This window comes from Phyllopteryx taeniolatus, chromosome 11 (genome assembly GCF_024500385.1).
Source record: "Phyllopteryx taeniolatus isolate TA_2022b chromosome 11, UOR_Ptae_1.2, whole genome shotgun sequence".
Lineage (NCBI taxonomy): Eukaryota > Metazoa > Chordata > Actinopteri > Syngnathiformes > Syngnathidae > Phyllopteryx > Phyllopteryx taeniolatus.
The window spans coordinates 15626720-15643625 of NC_084512.1; the positions used below are offsets into that span (position 1 = coordinate 15626720).

At 41.2% G+C, this 16906-nt stretch overlaps 2 protein-coding genes across 3 annotated transcripts; one reads left to right on the top strand and one right to left on the bottom strand.

The window, feature by feature from the left end:
• Positions 1-2950: 2950 nt before the first annotated feature.
• Positions 2951-12745, bottom strand: LOC133486193 (sphingomyelin synthase-related protein 1-like). Its single transcript, XM_061790994.1, has 6 exons — positions 12594-12745; positions 9424-10038; positions 9209-9304; positions 6481-6598; positions 6203-6353; positions 2951-4087 (listed from the first exon to the last, which is right to left on the bottom strand). Exons 2-6 carry the CDS (start codon positions 10032-10034, stop codon positions 3783-3785), a joined length of 1281 nt encoding a protein of 426 aa, XP_061646978.1. The 5' UTR covers positions 10035-10038; positions 12594-12745; the 3' UTR covers positions 2951-3782.
• A 148-nt stretch (positions 12746-12893) lies between these two features.
• On the top strand, positions 12894-16329 carry si:ch211-223p8.8 (dual specificity protein phosphatase 13A family protein). 2 transcript variants are annotated; one of them, XM_061791006.1, is made up of 3 exons: positions 12894-13147; positions 15815-16029; positions 16104-16329. In XM_061791006.1, exons 1-3 carry the CDS (start codon positions 13122-13124, stop codon positions 16310-16312), a joined length of 450 nt encoding a protein of 149 aa, XP_061646990.1. In that variant the 5' UTR covers positions 12894-13121; the 3' UTR covers positions 16313-16329. The 2 variants fall into 2 exon arrangements, with proteins under 2 accessions (XP_061646990.1, XP_061646989.1); XM_061791005.1 differs by lacking the exon at positions 12894-13147 and adding an exon at positions 14784-15054.
• Positions 16330-16906: the final 577 nt, after the last annotated feature.

Here is a 16906-nt window from a genome sequence, read left to right on the forward strand (position 1 = left end):
AACAAACCCCAGCAAGCACTTAAACACTTGGAGGGAGGCCTGAGAGAATAGACGTCGGAATCTGTGGGCACATTCCCACACGTTTGTTGTCACACTGTGTTCATGCACCTGTCTCAACACAGACCTTCTCATCATTGACAGGGAATGGGATGTTTTATTCATCAGTTAGTGAAGTGATCCACACACACAAATGTCAGTAAATGCAGCCAAGCATGCATCGTGGAGGAGCTCCTCTCCCTCTCTCTCTCTCTCTCTCTCTCTGCCGCCTTCACTTGGTTTCATCTGATCTTTTTCTCCACACTGTACACTGCTACCGCTACACATGACTGCACCTTAAGAGACAAATTGAAGAAAATCAAACCAGTGTTAAGTAGTTCCGTAGCAACTGTGCTGTAAAACACTGATGGTACACTTTTTTTGTAATTGGGAGAAATTGGAATAATCTCTGTCATTGCCATGGCAACAAGGCATCATCTGCTAAGGCAGTTTAAATTTCAGCTGTCAGGCAAGCACACCTGTCGTGCGGTGTTAGCACTAGTGCTGATGCTAACATGTATGTTTACAGATGTGTCCATCTCTTGTACAAACTTTGCTGCACATTTAATTTCTATATTAAAATACAGTCGGTATAAAAGGTCTACACGCCCCTAAGACCAAGATGAATCACTTCAAAACTTTTTCCGCCACAACATGATCTATATCTTTTTAAGTGGGGAAATAAAAACAAACAACTGAGATACATGTATGTGATTGCGCAAGTGTGCACACCCTCTTATAACTGGGGATGTGGCTGTGTTCAGAATTAACCGATCACATTCAAAGTAACTCATGTTAAATTGGTGTATACCTGCTACCAAGTGCCTCTGATCAACCCCAAATAAATGTCAGCAGTTCTAGTGGGCTTTTCCTGACTATCTTACAGCAAAAGTCACGGTCCGCAGAGAGCCTACACAGCAGCAGAGAACTCATTGTGTAATTGGTGTAAAGGTATCAGTCAGCAAAAGTGGACAAAAGAATTTCTAAGCTATACAATAAAACTATACTGTGGAACACAGTGAAGGCAGTCATCATCAAGTGGAGAAAATATGGCACAACAGTGACATTACCAAGAACTGGATGTCCCTCCAAAATTGATGAAAAGATGAGAAAAAAACTGGTCAGGCAAGGCTGACCAGTACATGTGACAACAATCTCTTGTCTTCTTCATATGTTTGGGCTACGGCGTAGGGTGGCAAGGCGGAAAACTTATCTTGAAAAGAAAATTCAATCTTGGTGACATTTTGCACAAACACTTGAAACCACCCAAACGAATGCGGGAAAATGTGTTGTGTTCCGATGATACAAAGGTTGAACTACAGTGACGCATGGTGGTGGCAACATTGATGCTTTGGTGCTGTTTATCCTCAGATGGACCTGGGGTCTTAGTCAAGGTGGAGGGAATCGTGAACATTTCGAAATAGCAGTTAGTCCTAGCACAAAACTTCCAGGCTTCTGATAGAAATAAAAAAAGAAAATGTTAGCTGAATATCTGAACTTTATTTGGGGGTAATCAGACGCACTTTAAATGGTGCCAGGGGTGTGCTGATTCTAATTGAACATGAGTTTGAATGTGATTGGTTAATTCTGAACACTGTCACATCCCCAGACATAGGAGGGTATGCGCAGTTGTGCAACTACATTATAGCAGTTGTTTAATTTTACTGTGCCTTTTTAAAAACATTTCATTTTATTCAATTGAGTTGTACAATTTATCAGTCATATTATCACAAAACCTTGGCATTTGAAGGGTCTTTTCAGGTGGATAGGCTCCATCTCCCCTGCCACCTTAATGAGGACAAACACTCTAGAAAAAGGACTGATGGACAAAAATACACAGTGCGATTGTTAACAGTGTGCCTACCAGCTCTCATGTAAGGCTTTACTTTTAAAATTACATAGCATATGGTAGGTGTGTGCTAAGATAGTAAAGATTGATTGCATCCGCAGAATTGTTGTGTATTTGCAATAATGAAAAATCACCTTAAGTAAGTGAATGTAACCATGACTTTCATTCAAATTCTACCAGAATTGCCAAAGATTGGAAAAACTGGGGAAAATAATGTTGGTATTAAGAGGGGGTCAGAAGCTTTCATCATTCACCCAGCCTCAGTTTAAAATCATGTTTAAAAACAGTATTCACTTTAAGAGGAGGCAATTTATGGCATCACTCCTGTATTTGACGACTTGTTGAAAGAAGGCATTATTGTCCCTTGTGAATCACCTGTGCAAACTTCCATGTTTCCAGTTAAGAAAAAAAGAACAGATTCATTCCAGACTTGAAAGCTGTAAATCCTGTGGAGCATGCCCGAGTCTCAGAGGTTCCAAAATCACAAACTGTTTGGAGCAAGTCCCCTCAAATGTCACTTATTTTTCTGTGATCGATCTTTCAAACGCAATCTTTTCTGTTCTGGTACACAAAGTAAGTCAATATTGGTCTGCTTTCTACTTTAACCCATTCAGATCCAACTTAGTGCACATGGATAAACGGAAAGCCCAACATCCTTTCTTCAGCAGATGCTGCAGAATCTCCAGAACCTTTCCAAGTTTCCATTAGATAAGCATGATCATGGATTAATTGATTGGTAAAATTGTGTGCGTGGGAAATTATTTTTGATAAATTAAACAAAATGGGGCAAATGGAGTGCGCCACTTGGCTGCACCCAGCAGAAGCACCATTGATTCATTAAATTGTTTTGCGGTTTCAACAAGTACAAGATGTCAGCTATGTGAAGTTGAGCGACATTCATGCTATGACAGCTCCTCCAGAAGCCGGTTTTGTTCAATAAAACACTGGCTACAAAACGGGCACTCGAAACATGAAGAGGTTCTCTTGAACTGTAAACAACCATCCCAAGTAGGTAGGCACGGTTAATTAGAGATACAGTATACTGTAATTCTTGCAGACATACAATTAGTTGTATAAATCTTTAATTTAAAAAAAAATGCACGTTATTCAACATCACCTTTATATAACATGAAAACTAATGTTAATGAAAAAGCAGTCAGTATAAAATATAAAAGACTTCATGCTGTTGTAAACATTGGGTAGTTGAGTCAAAAGGCATTTAGATTATCATTTGTATTGCAAATTAAATAAATTGCAAACAATCAAATTAAATGCATATGGACCATTGCATAGTTGTTTTTCTAAACCCTGACAAAGTAAACATTTACTTACTGACATGAGTCGTTGCAGTGCAGTCTCATGCATGCCATTGAAGCTTTCGTTCTGCAGCCGTGACAAAATAGTCACAAATGCCATAGCATTACAATACACAAATAAATTAGTTCATAAATGAACACATCAGAACACTCACTGAACAGGAAATGTTGTCCAGAAGAAGCTTCTTTGGTAGTAGCAGAAACTGCATTTTAACAGTTACGAAAAAGTGACTTAACTGCGTAAAACTCCACACAGCTTATTCCTATGAAAGCCGAGCGGGATAAAGTGGAATACCACAGTGGTAATAATATATAAGGCAAACCTGTGCACTCCATCCAGGATGTGTTCAGTGCTTGCAGCACTTATGACCCGCCCCCCCCCCCCAACCAAAAAACAAAAGAAAACAACAACAACCCACAATTAGTTACTATACTATGTACAAAAAATAAGTTATTAGGTTAGAGAGGCTTTTTAAATTAACAAATATCTTTGGGGTTCCATTCGTGAACATGTTTCATCCTACTTGCAGTTTGTATACACACACCTACACTCGGGGTGGATAAAGGGAAAGCATTACAGTCTACCCAATGAGGGTCTTCATGAAGGCAGGTTTACTGAAGGGCCAGTGGTACTGGTTGGGGACGGGTCCGTTCACATTGCACTCGAAGAAGGAGAACATGGGGAACCAGATGCGCGCCCTGCGACTCTGCTGGTAGGCACGGGTGTTGGCCAAGGTGTGGTAATAGAGGAAGAGGCGCGTGGTGATGTAGAAGGCGATGAAGACGTCGATGGAGTAGTGCTCATGCGCTGCCAGGATGAAGAAGATCCCGAAGAGGTTCAACACCCAGGAGATGGTGTGAATCAAATTCCATGTTCTTGGAGTGTCTGCCAAATGGGGAAAAAAGGGAGCAGTCACAGGTATTATTACAATTATTACATGTTAACTTAAGGGCGATACCATAGCAAATCAACTTACTTTCAACTGCATATTAAAAGCCTAACTCAGTGTTAGGCAATATTACATGTGCTAAAACTAATTTAACTATTAACACATCCATGAGTCAAACTTTTAGCACTGTGCCTTGAGTCATTCTCACATCCCATACACCATCTGGCTGAATGTAAACAGTCATTTTTGCACCAAATGTGTTATTTCAACACTAAAAAATAGTCCCCCCACTACTATTATTATCAACGTTAAGGCTGAGAAAGCATCTCTACCCACTCAACAAGTGCGATTGATTGGTTGTGCGGACAACTATTTTAGACTGTTTATGGGCAAAATTAACAGTTTGCTGCCTCAAAGAGACACTGCCATACAATAAATATTAAACATAATGTAGACAGTATTTTGCCACAAAAAAAAAGTTATTTATTTATTTATTTATTTATTTTTTACTCCAATTCTACAATCCGCGAATTGATGAATTTGCAAATTACATACTGCAAATATGCGGGTGTCCACTGTATCTAAAAAAATATTAGTCATTACTAAATGCAAGCAGCATTGGATTTTCATGATCAGGATTACGTGTATAAGGGCTCCACAATTAATCGAATTTTAATTGTGATCGCGATTTTGGCTGCCACGATCAAATGAGCCTGAACGTCGGTGATGTTTTACATTTAAAATCCGGCCAGTGATGCATATGAAAAGTGCTTCATATCCTTTTCGGCTGGCCTGACCGAAACAAAAAAAATGCCAGAAGTAAATAAAGGGGGAAATCACAACTGTCGAGTTCTTTGCAGTTTGTGACCGTGCACGACTGACCAACGGTCAAGCAGAACAACGGAGACGTAACGTCAACAATTCAATATATTGACGGAATTTTCAAATGAAAAGTTGGTGCTTGCAGACTAATGTTATTGCGTTTCATGCATTAACTGTACCTGCTTCCATTCCTAAGTTGCGGTTTGTGATATTGCACTTTGTAACAGCACATTTATTCAGTTAGTCCTCAGTATTGTAGAATTTTGGGGGTACATTTGTTTTTTATTATTATCTATCATTTATTTTTTTTAAAGATTCATTTTGCACTGAAAACTGTTACATATTGTTTGTTGAAAAGAAGTGCAATAAGTTTTCCCTAACATATGGAATAATCATGATTAATAATCGCGACGAGAATGTTGATCAAAATAATCATGATTATTATTTTGGGCCTTGTTTGTATTATAACTTCGACTGGTGTGTCAATCAATTTTAAAATAAATTGGAACAAAATTAAATTGTTTAAAACAAGACAAGGCAGCATGGTGGTCGACTGGTTAGCACACCTGCCTCACAGCTCTGAGGACCCGGGTTCAAATCCGGCCCCGCTTGTGTGGAGTTTGCAAGTTCTCCTCGTGCCTGCGTGGGTTTTCTCCGGGTACTCCGGTTCCCTCCCACATCCCAAAAACATGCATGGTAGGTTAACTGAAGACTCTAAATTACCTCTAGGTGTGAATGTGAGTGCGAATGGTTGTTTGTTTATATGTGCCCTGCAATTGGCTGGCGACCAGTTCAGGGTGTACCCCGCCTCTCGCCCAGAGTCAACGGAGATAGGCTGCAGGACGCCCGCGACCCTACTGAGGATAAGTGGCATGGAAAATGAATGAATGAATGAATAAAACAAGACAATGCATTTGAATGAGTAAAAAAGATTTTTTTTAAAAAATTGTATAAATCAGATTTTGTTTTTTTAAAACGTGTTTCCAGTAAGTGATTACTTCACAGTGTTATTTGCGACCATGTTTATGGCTTCAGATTAAACTCTCCCAATCTGCTTTTTTTTTCCTGACCATAATATAGTTTGACCATAAATTGTAATGCATAGGTAAATTTGTACCATACGATTACAAAAATGCAGCTCCACTACAGACAGACACTGTCCATGTGCACGCACACGCACGCACACACACACAAAACATAAGCCTCCCCCAATATGTAGCTGAGTAAAAAAAAGTCCCTCGCCACTATTTGCATAAATAAGGCAAATCTCCGAAAAGTGTTTCACTCACATTCTGTCACAAAAAAGTTTAGCAGGGTAATGACAACCGTGTGACCGCTGAACATGTAGTCGCCGCATGTTTGGACGCCGGTCAGAGTCATCCCGAATCCGACCCAGATTGTCAGTGCCCTCTGTATCTTTTCTATCGAATTTCCGTACGTCTGAGGGAACAAGAGAACCCAGTTAGCGGCAGTCATTTGATGACTCAGAGCTGGAGCAGCAGCTCCTTAGCAACAACTCACAAGGGCTCTAATCAGAGTCGATAGAACGTGCGTGGAAGCTTCTCACCTTACTGGCGCACTTGAGGTGCTGGCCAGGCACAGAGAGCGAGGTGACGAACATGGTGCAGCAGCGGAGCAAAAACACAGTTCCCATCAGAGAACACAACCGTCTAATGAGAATGGATCTAAATGGAACACAAAGGAGGGGTTGGAAGGAGAAACTCTGATTGTGATTATCACTTCTGCCAAGCTCAGGTGTGTGATAACCAACTGACTGCTGATCGAGTAGAACTGCATGGTGAGTAATTGTGTCTTGAAGCAACTCAGGCAAAAGCGAATGCACTCCTCAGGTAAAACCAACAGATATGCTGTTGATTCAGTCTTAACTAGTTTCTCTTGAAAAGATTAACTTCAGCCCTGTTCACACTGTCTGTAAAAGCCAACATTTTTCAGTTTTTCTTTTGCCAGGTTGTTTTTCTGTATTAAATGCACTAACACAAAATGGCGGGAATAAAGTTGAACAGGCAATTTTCATACATGCATATTTCCCAAAAACATGCAGGGTAGGTTAATTGAAGACTCTAAATTGCCCGTAGGTGTGAATGTGAGTGTAAATGGTTGTTTGTTTATATGTGCCCTGCGATTGGCCGGCGACCAGTTCAGGGTGTACCCCGCCTCTCGCCCGAAGTTAGCTGGGATAGGTCCAGCACGCCCGCGACCCGAGTGAGGATAAGCGGAACGGAAGATGAGGCAATTTTCATCTGTGGAGCACAACATGATCCCATTGTTTTGTCATGGGATTTACTCGGGATACAGCTATCAAATATTTTTTGTATCGAATATTTTACCAATTATCGAGCAATCGAGTAATCTGATACAAAATTATTTTGCATTATTAAACACAATCACGTCCATGTGAGGTGCAGGTATTATTTTTGTCTTCTCGAGGTCGCTATCCTCCTGTACTACTGTAGTATCTGTGACTTTGAGTGTGTATGGATTTAAAAGGCAGGGCCTGGCCTGGTGAGTGACGTGGGTGTCAGTGAATGAAAGTCTGGAATTGGCTGTTGAGTGACTTGTGTATGAATGTGATTATGACGTTTGTCTTCTTGCCATTTATTCAATAAAGTGATTGCTAGTGCACCGAAAGCTGTGTCCATCCTTGCCCACTTGCGGGGGCTTTAAAAATACGTTCTAAGTAGCGATGGTATAAATCAAATTAGCCAACATTGATATGTTACCTTGTGTTGGTGATTGTAGATGCGCTGCTGCGGTCGACATTGCACTTTTATCTTCCTTGTTCCATTTTCGGTCTTTTACGGACTCTTTTTGCCTGGCTTGCCGCAATAATGCCAACTTATTTCTATATGGAGTGATGTGGTGACTGCAGTAAAATGGAAGTCATCAGTCAATGTGAAAAAAATTATTCCTGCAAAGCTTCGAGACAGAGATTTTGCTTCTATTGTAATAATAATAATAATACTAATAATAAATTAATGATAGATTGTCAGTGGAGATGTGTGGTGTGCTATGTTGGTCATCTCAAGTATACCACACCCTGTAAGGGCAGTAAGCACACAGCTATTTTTTTTCCTCATTGTGCGTACTCTCGTTTACATTTTAAAAATCTGTCAAGATTGTTAAACTCAGTATGCATGCATACTGCCTTATGTATAAGTGAATTCTACAATTCTAGGGCAAGGGTGTGAAGTTCGACCCTCGCTTCTTCCACCCTTGGGAAATGTGGCCATCCAATAAGAATTTGTGACATTACACCATACGCCGGCATCATTATCTGAACTTCGGATGCCCTGTCGCACAGTAGAGGCAATATCCCACTTGGCTAGGTTCTGTGTAAAAAGCGCAGGCAGATAAACGCTTCATTTATGGCTCTGATATGCCCACTTTGTGGCTTCTATACAGGAAAGAAGCTTTCGTAGTGAGCAAGAACGCATTCAATTTCCAAAACCGGATTGAGGACTTTATCCTCTCCTTTCGCCATTGAGTCTCCATAGAAGAATGTTCTCCCCACATCCTGGGAGTCCCATCAGTCTAATCCTAACGTGTTGTGTCATTCTCTATGAGACAGAAAGTAGAAAACAAACGGACAAACAAGACTACAGAGCCAAAGCATTTCCCTCCTTTTGTTAGAGCAATGCATTTTATTCAAATTTATTTTTTTTGAATCAAGAAGGCCATTGAAATGTGGCCAGACACATTTTTTTTTAAATAAAAATGGTAATCACTTTTGTTAGAGGAATTAATGAGATTTTTGCTGTTTGTGTCAAGACAAAAGTGTTGCTACTGACCCAGAAGTGAAATTGGTACAGTCCTGTCATCCTTCGCCGTGTGAGGTATGTTATTGAGTAACTTAGAGTTGTTGTTTAGTTGCGTTTTAAAGACAATGTTTTACATTGCTCTGGGAGTTAATTCGCTGTTAGCAGGCAGAGATCCATGTCTTCTGCATTTTCTCAATGAAGGCCATTCATCTACTGCCTTGTTCTCCTGACTGCGCATGCTGCCGAGTACAGAAATTGCTGCTCAACACGTAAACATAAAGACGGCATCCAAAGATTTTTGGTGAAGGACTGTCATTTACTGAGTACTATTCTATAGTAGTAAATACGTGTGTATACCAGTGTAGAATTGTACTGTATCATATTGAGAGGCATTTCCCACCTCTAAGAGATGAATGTGGTCACCAAAATACAGTGATGCCTTAAGATACAACGAAGAAACAACTTGGCCTTAAGAATGGTGTCATATTACCTGTGTGTGGCGGAGCTGTGTGTTACCTGTGTTTATGAAGCAGCAGGATCAATATAAGCATGTAGCACAGGATGAGGCCACAGGCTTCAGCCATTGCAAAAGCCCAAGGGATTCTGGGAAAACTGTCAGGGGTTAAAATACATCCATGTAAGCATGCAGATTAGATATGGGGACAAGGTGCAGATGAACTATAGCGGTCAACCTATATGTTGTTTTATCAGGGTGCATGTAGAGCTGATACCTGTCCAAGAAGATGTCAGGAAGCGGTGGATAGGTCCCCATGTCTGGTACTCGCTCGTGTACAATGACCATAACAAAGGCAGTAAAGCCAAACACTGAAAACACATAAATGACACTAATGATGGTCTTCCACACCTCCGGGTCCAGTCTTCCGGCCAGGTCCTGCCGACACCTTCCGTTGGAGTGCGTGTGACACTGCATCGCTCCAGATCTGTATTCAGATCGAGCGCCATTCCTCAGTCGTAGCTCAGTGCCATCCCCAGAGCATTCCCGTCTATTGCAGTGCCTGTCGGCTCCGTCACAGCTCCACTCGGCCGCCGCACCGGGCCTTTGCGGGAGACTGTCCTTAGGCTGGAGACCCAGCTCCTCCAGCTGGGCTTGGTTCTGTCTCTGCAGCTGGCGGAGGGATATGGCCAGCCTCTTGATGTCTCCCAGCACCCTGAGGCTCAGAGGAGGCCCGCGCAGGTCGGCCTCAGTCAGAGCCAGAAGACTGGGTCCATCTAGGCGGTGGTCAGCACACAGCAGATCCACATAGTCGTCGAATCCTTGCACCTGCAGCCACTGGGCCACCTGCTTGCAGCTCCAAGCACTCACACTACTCTCTGATGCCATGCCACTACAAACAGACACACACAGTCATAAAGATTAAGTAGCAAAACAACGCCTGATGATGCAGATGACTCCATGATTAAACAGATGGTTTGAAAGGGACTATTCAAAGGATGCAGGAGGCCACGCTGGCTGATCATAGCCTCTTGACGCCTTCTAGCGTCGTCACCATTTGACCGAAACAACCAGTTCATTACAGCACTTAAATAAGCTGCACTGATATATTTTTTTTTTCTCACCTACTCCCAAACTTATGTCAAGGCACCACTGTACAATCTTTTACTGCGAATGAGTATAATTAAAATAGGAAATAAAAAGGTTGCTGCCAAATATATTTTCATAAAACATATCAATTTTATTACAGCATTCAGCAGTTTTGGGTGATAGTCTATCAGAACGGCAATAATTGCCCACTCTTCCTGCTCCAGGACTATTAGAGGGTATGAGATAACTTTTCTTGTGTGTGGTTACTTTACACACCGGGACAATGTTTTTCTTTTCTATACACACCTTCAATAAAGTCTTCAAAGTACCATTAATTTAAGATAAAACTATATTAATTCTAGAAAATATGCTTGTCAATGGATGAAAATTAAGATCTTAATTTTAGCGTTGTACAGTTATATAAGAGGCGCTGTAGTCGAGGTGTCTCAAGTGTTGAAGAAGAAGAATCATCTTTTATTGTCATGAACATGCATGCATGCACATGAAATTTGTTCTCTGCATTTAACCCATCACAGTGAACACATACACATGTTAGTGGAACACACTGGAGAAGGGGGCAGCTGAAGCGCCCGGGGAGCATTTTGGGGTATCAGTGTCTTGCTCAAGGACACCACAGCTGTGAGTCCGGGGGATGTTGGCAGATGGTCCAGTCGGGGTTTTGAACCTAGGTAGCCCACGGTGACAGGCGATGATCTTAACCATTGGGCCACGGCTGCTTGTATGCTTAACGATTCTGCACTACTGCAGGCTAGATACAGCCTCTGTATTTCGATGACCCCAGCCAGCATACTGGCTGTGATATTTTTGAAATGGAAGTATACCAGTAGATCTCATTTTTCAAATTAAAAAAAAATTAAAAAAAATAAAAAAATATATCACAGTTTACCTCATCAATACTCAGGTCGCATGTTCCCTTATTTCTGTAGACATGAACACAGATTAAATAAACTGTCCTTGCCCTTTAACCTGCAGATAAGACAACCAAAGCGCAGCCGGTTGAGCTCCTCCCTTCAATCCAAAGGTCAACAAGATTCAAATAACAAACAGATGAATTACAAATGTAGTGCAGCGGTGTACACAGGTGTTAGTATACCCCATCATGCATCATTAGGGGTTTATTTTTTTAGATACAGTTCACTGTGACAGCTGGTTTGTCAAGGCAGGAATAACGAAGACAATAATATCACAATGTTACCTTCGGCTAGAGTTGAATTGAATTATAACACAATATTTGCTAATATTTGCTATAATTTAAATTGTTTTGCATTTCCTTTTTGACAGTGGCACAAATCATGTGTCTCAATATTTTTTCAGTTAGATGAATGAGAATATAATTATCGGGTCTGTAAAGCAAATTGAAGCTTGATTTAACATGTTTTTGACAGACAAAAATGCATATTTGAACAAAGACTAGTCTTTCCAAGACTTTTGCCTTTATTTCACTGAAAAGGTCCATGTTATCTAATTGCCCCAAATGATGTCACATGAACCAGGCAGCTGATAAACAAACGCTGCAGCAGCAACAACAATAGGAACTCCCAGATGACTAGATGGATAGACAGATATTTTTATTTTATTTCATCACACACAGTGATACTTTTCTTCTTTTCTAATTTTTCTTCACTGGTTGAAGTCATGCATCCACCACTTAAAGAATGGTCCATTTTGAACAACCACCATAGTTACCATTTGTTGTAAGGTTCATTGGCAATCATAACCTAGCATTGAAAATCCCTTTTAGTATGTTCAGATGCTTATCTCTCTTAGCAGATCATTCGTTGTGTTACTGTTGTGCATTTATTGTACTGTATTCCCATGGATTAGATAGGAGTTCCAGATTCCATATAAAATACAATAAAAGCATGTTTCCCGGGAAAGAATGGTTTCAGGAAACAGTAAATTAACCCCATCCTGATTATTACTGTATACATTTCAAAACCCACAAAAACCTCTGTGGTAAGGCAACGCGAGCAGCCCCTCCGGGATGGGCTGCCTTAATTGTCAAGTCAGCTTGTTTTGCTTGTTGAGTCACACACTGACACACAAGACGTGATTAGAGCCACTTGCACAATATGGGCCTTTCAGCCTGTAAAGTAACACAGCCGACTACAGCAAATATTGGCATTCAGAAGAACAACTGCAACTACGCCCTCAGGGCTAAAAAAATAAAAATAAAAAGAGGGGAAACTAGTATTAGGACCGCAAGGAAGGTACCAAGGAATTTGTTAATATAGTAAACAATTGTGTGATGAAAGAAAAAAAAATGAGGCGAGGTCAACCGGGTGGAAGTGTAAAGAAAAGATAGTTTTGGTAAGAAGTTAAAGTAAGTTTTCTTACCAAAGGACCAGTGTCAGCGCTTGTGTCAGAGAGGGGAGGAGGAGGTGAGAGGCGTTCCTCTCGCATTGCAAGAGTGTTCCGCGGCCAACATGCCTTCTGCTTTCACAACTAGGCAACAGCAAACAGGAACTAGTTATAACCAACAACAGCAGCCAAGCTGAGCCAAGGGACGCTACTCTAAGGTCACGTCTCCAGCGCACTGCCACCTATTGGCCCAATCTTGGAATAGGCTTTCCATATGCCGGAGCAATGCGTGATGATGATGAAATGCTGAAAAAATATAATGAATATTGTCATGTCATATTTTTATTTATGTTGTTATATATAGCTATTGTATATTATTAATCATTATAACCTCCTCCACCCAACCAAAACACCAAGGTGTGGTAATAGAGGAAGAGGCGCGTGGTGATGTAGAAGGCGATGAAGACGTTGATGGAATGGTGCTCATGCGCTGCCAGGATGAAGAAGATCCCGAAGAGGTTCAACACCCTGGAGATGGTGTGAATCAATTGGAGCGTCCGCCAAATGGGGAAAAAAGGGAGCAGTCACAGGTATTATTACAACTCCTATTCCAATGAAGTTGGGACGTTCTGTTAAACATAAATAAAAACAGAATACAATGATTTGCAAATCATGTTCAACGTATATTTAATTGAATACACTACAAAGACAAGATATTTAATGTTCGAACTGATTCAAATAATCATTAACTTTTAATTTTATGGCTGCAACACGTTCCAAAAAAGATGGCACAGGTGGCATAAAAGACAGGTGGCATAAAAGACTTTCACTCTTTGTTATATTGCAGCCATTTGTTAAAATCCTTTAAGTTATTTTTTTTTCCTCATTAATGTACAACCCCAATTCCAATGAAGTTGGGACATTGTGTTAAACATAAATAAAAACAGAATACAATGATTGGCAAATCATGTTCAACCAATATTGAATTGAATACACTACAAAGACAAGATATTTCATGTTCAAACTGATAAACTTTATTGTTTTAAGCCAATAATCATTAACTTGGAATTTTATGGCTGCAACACGTTCCAAAAAAGCTGGGACTGGGGGCAAAAAAGAAAGTTGAGGAATGCTCATCAAACCCCTGTTTGGAACATCCCACAGGTGAACAGGCTAAGTGAGAACAGGTTGGTGCCAGGATTGCGTATAAAAAGAGCTTCCCCGAATTGCTCAGTCATTCACAAGCAAAGATGGTTCACCTCTTTGTGAACAAGTGCGTGAGAAAATAGTCGAATAGTTTAAGGACAATGTTCCTCAACGTACAATTGCAAGGAATTTAGGGATTTCATCATCTGCGGTCCATAATATAATCAAAAGGTTCAGAGAATCTGGAGGAATCACTGCATGTAAGTGGCAAGGCTGAAAACCAGTGCCCGTGACCTTCGATCCCTCAGGCGGCACTGCATCAAAAACCGACATCAATGTGTAAAAGATATCACCACATGGGCTCAGGAAAACTTCAGAAAACCAGTGTCAGTAAATACAGTTTGGCGATACATCCGTAAGTGAAACTTGAAACTCTACTATGCAAAGCAAAAGCCATTTATCAACAAAACCCAGAAACACAACCGGCTTCTCTAGGCCCGAGCTCATCTAAGATGGACTGTGGGAAAAGTGGAAAAGTGTTCTGTGCTCCGACGAGTCCACATTTCAAATTGTTTTTGGAAATTGTGGACTTTTGTGTCCTCCGGGCCAAAGAGGAAAAGAACCATCTAGACTGTTATGGATGCAAAGTTCAAAAGCCAGCATCTGTGATCGGATGGGGCTGTGTTAGTTCCAATGGCATGGGTAACTTACACATCTGTGAAGGCACCATTAATACTGAAAGGTACATACAGGTTTTGGAGAAACATATGCTGCCATCCAAGCAGCCTCAAGTTATTAACAAATTGGAATCATAGAATCATAATGACACCAACCGTCTGTTTGTCACCCTCCATAGGAAGCAGACTGCCAACTATCAAACAGATGGGCAAACAAACAAATACGGTGCTTCAGAAATTTGTCTCAATTAATAAAACTTTTCAATCTGGATCCATTTCAAGATCCCTTTTGGTGTGCTCTCATTTTGAAACTTAATGAACAGTAAACGTGTTGCCATTAAAGTAACTGGAAACAATCCTGTGAAAGTCTTTCCTGTGCCAAACATGCCCACCTGTCTTTAGCAGTAAAGTGGCATAAAAGTGCAGACAGGACAACGCAGCATGTGAGTTTTAGGTTTTAAAAAAGTTTGCTTTAGCTTTATCATGAGTGCTGGTTCTTATATGAAATGTGACACTGGAGACTCCAGGAAGGATAATGTGAGAGAAGACGACACAGAGGGTGAGCAGTCAGCAACAGAGGTCTCTCTCGAGGAGCTGGTGGAGGTTTTACATACGGCTCCTCACTCCTGTCGCCATGGAGACGAAGTGTTGCCCAACCTTTACCTGGGTGACATGTGAGTAGGCAACAAGTTTGTCTGTCCCTGATTGCGGTTCAGCGCCAGTTTAAGAGGTTTTATGGCTGTCACACTGCTTCAACGCATGGTAAAATTTATGCTGCACTGTATATGGCAAGATTCTCGAAACAGGATCTGTTCATGCAGTGGAAGGTCTGCTACTACCACCACTGATGAGAACACCAAACTTTTATAAAGTTTTATAACAAACGCCACCATTTCCAACTTCAGGTTGTCGAGCTTCTGCTTAAAATCTTTGAACGACCTGAAGTCTGTATGCCTTAAAGCTTTATCCCTCTGCACAGCAGCCGCTGAATCATGATTTTGCTGATGCCGAGTTCTAGTCCAGCTCTAGATAGACTTTACTTTCCCTGGCTTTGCGCAAATGCCTGCTATAAAAGGTCAGTGCTTCCATCATTGATGGTAGTAGCAGGCCGTCCGCTTCGTGTTTGTCAAGAACAGATCCTGTTTCAAGAAACTTGCCATTACAGCATAAATTGCACTCCACGTTGGAGCAGTGTGACGGCTGGAAAGCTTCTGAAACGGGTGCTGAAGTTCAGTCGGGGAAAGAAAAACTTGTCTGGCAAGGAATGATATGCTTACAAAAACTGCAAAACCTAAGCTGTCAAATGCTAACGGCCTCACATCTGTCCGACTGATACCCGAAACAAAATTGAAAAAAGGAAGTGTCCCGTGACTTTTGGGACACACTGTATAACAAGTACTGTACACTGTATATGATATCATTTGTTGTTTGTAGGGTCATGTCTCATGACAAGTTCGGACTGTGGACGCTGGGAATCACTCACGTGCTGAATGCATCACATGGTAAACTGTGCTGTAAAGGCAGCGACGACTTCTACGGAACTACGGTGAAATACTACGGTGTTCCAGCCAATGACCTACCCACATTTGAACTTTCACCTTTCTTCTACCCCGCTGCTGCTTTCATTGACCAGGCTGTGACGTCTGGAGGTACTGTATGTGATGCTACTGTAAAAGCCTGGCAAGATGTTGAATAACCATCAATACATGGCTTTGATATCCAGGAAGAGTACTGGTGCACTGTGCTGTGGGTGTGAGTCGCTCAGCCACGTTGGTCCTTGCCTACCTGATGATTCACCATCACCTCAGTCTCCTGTCTGCCATACAATGTGTGCAGAAGAAGCGCTGGATCTTTCCAAACAGAGGTTTCCTGCAGCAGCTTTTGTGCCTCCAACAAAACCTGCAGCGCAACGGAGAGACGGTACCAAAATAAAAGTTCGTAGAATACTGCTTTACCGTCTCAGTCAATCCATTGTATGCAAAATTAATCAGTGAATATAATGCCATAATCCAAATGTATATAATATACAATCTAATGTTATCACATTAAATTTATGTTGAAGATGTTTAATTGCAGCGATCTGTGCGTGAGTGAAGCATTGTCACTGCTCTTGGCCGGTGTGGCAACAGACAATGTGAGCGAGTACCCTTATTAAATACAGAATGAGCTGGTGATAACTGCTTGTGACTTGAATATTTCCACAAACCTCAACATCTGTCTGCTTGTGCCCCGATCAAATTCACCAAAATCGCGTTAGACAAGCAGTCTATCTTCCGCCAAGTTTCAGACGTGGTCTGAGCAGGTGTGGGTCTAGACTGACTTCTGGGCACATCTTCAAGGTCACACCCGAGCCTTGTGCTTACACAAAAATCGTAATCATTTGTGCCCTGCTACAGATGTTCTGTCCCCGAAAATAGAGCCCTAAATGTTATTGGTTTGATGTTTTATTTTTTGGAATACATATACAGTCAATTCAAAATCAATTAAATAGTTTACAGCATTTTATCATGACTGTGAAAATCAGCA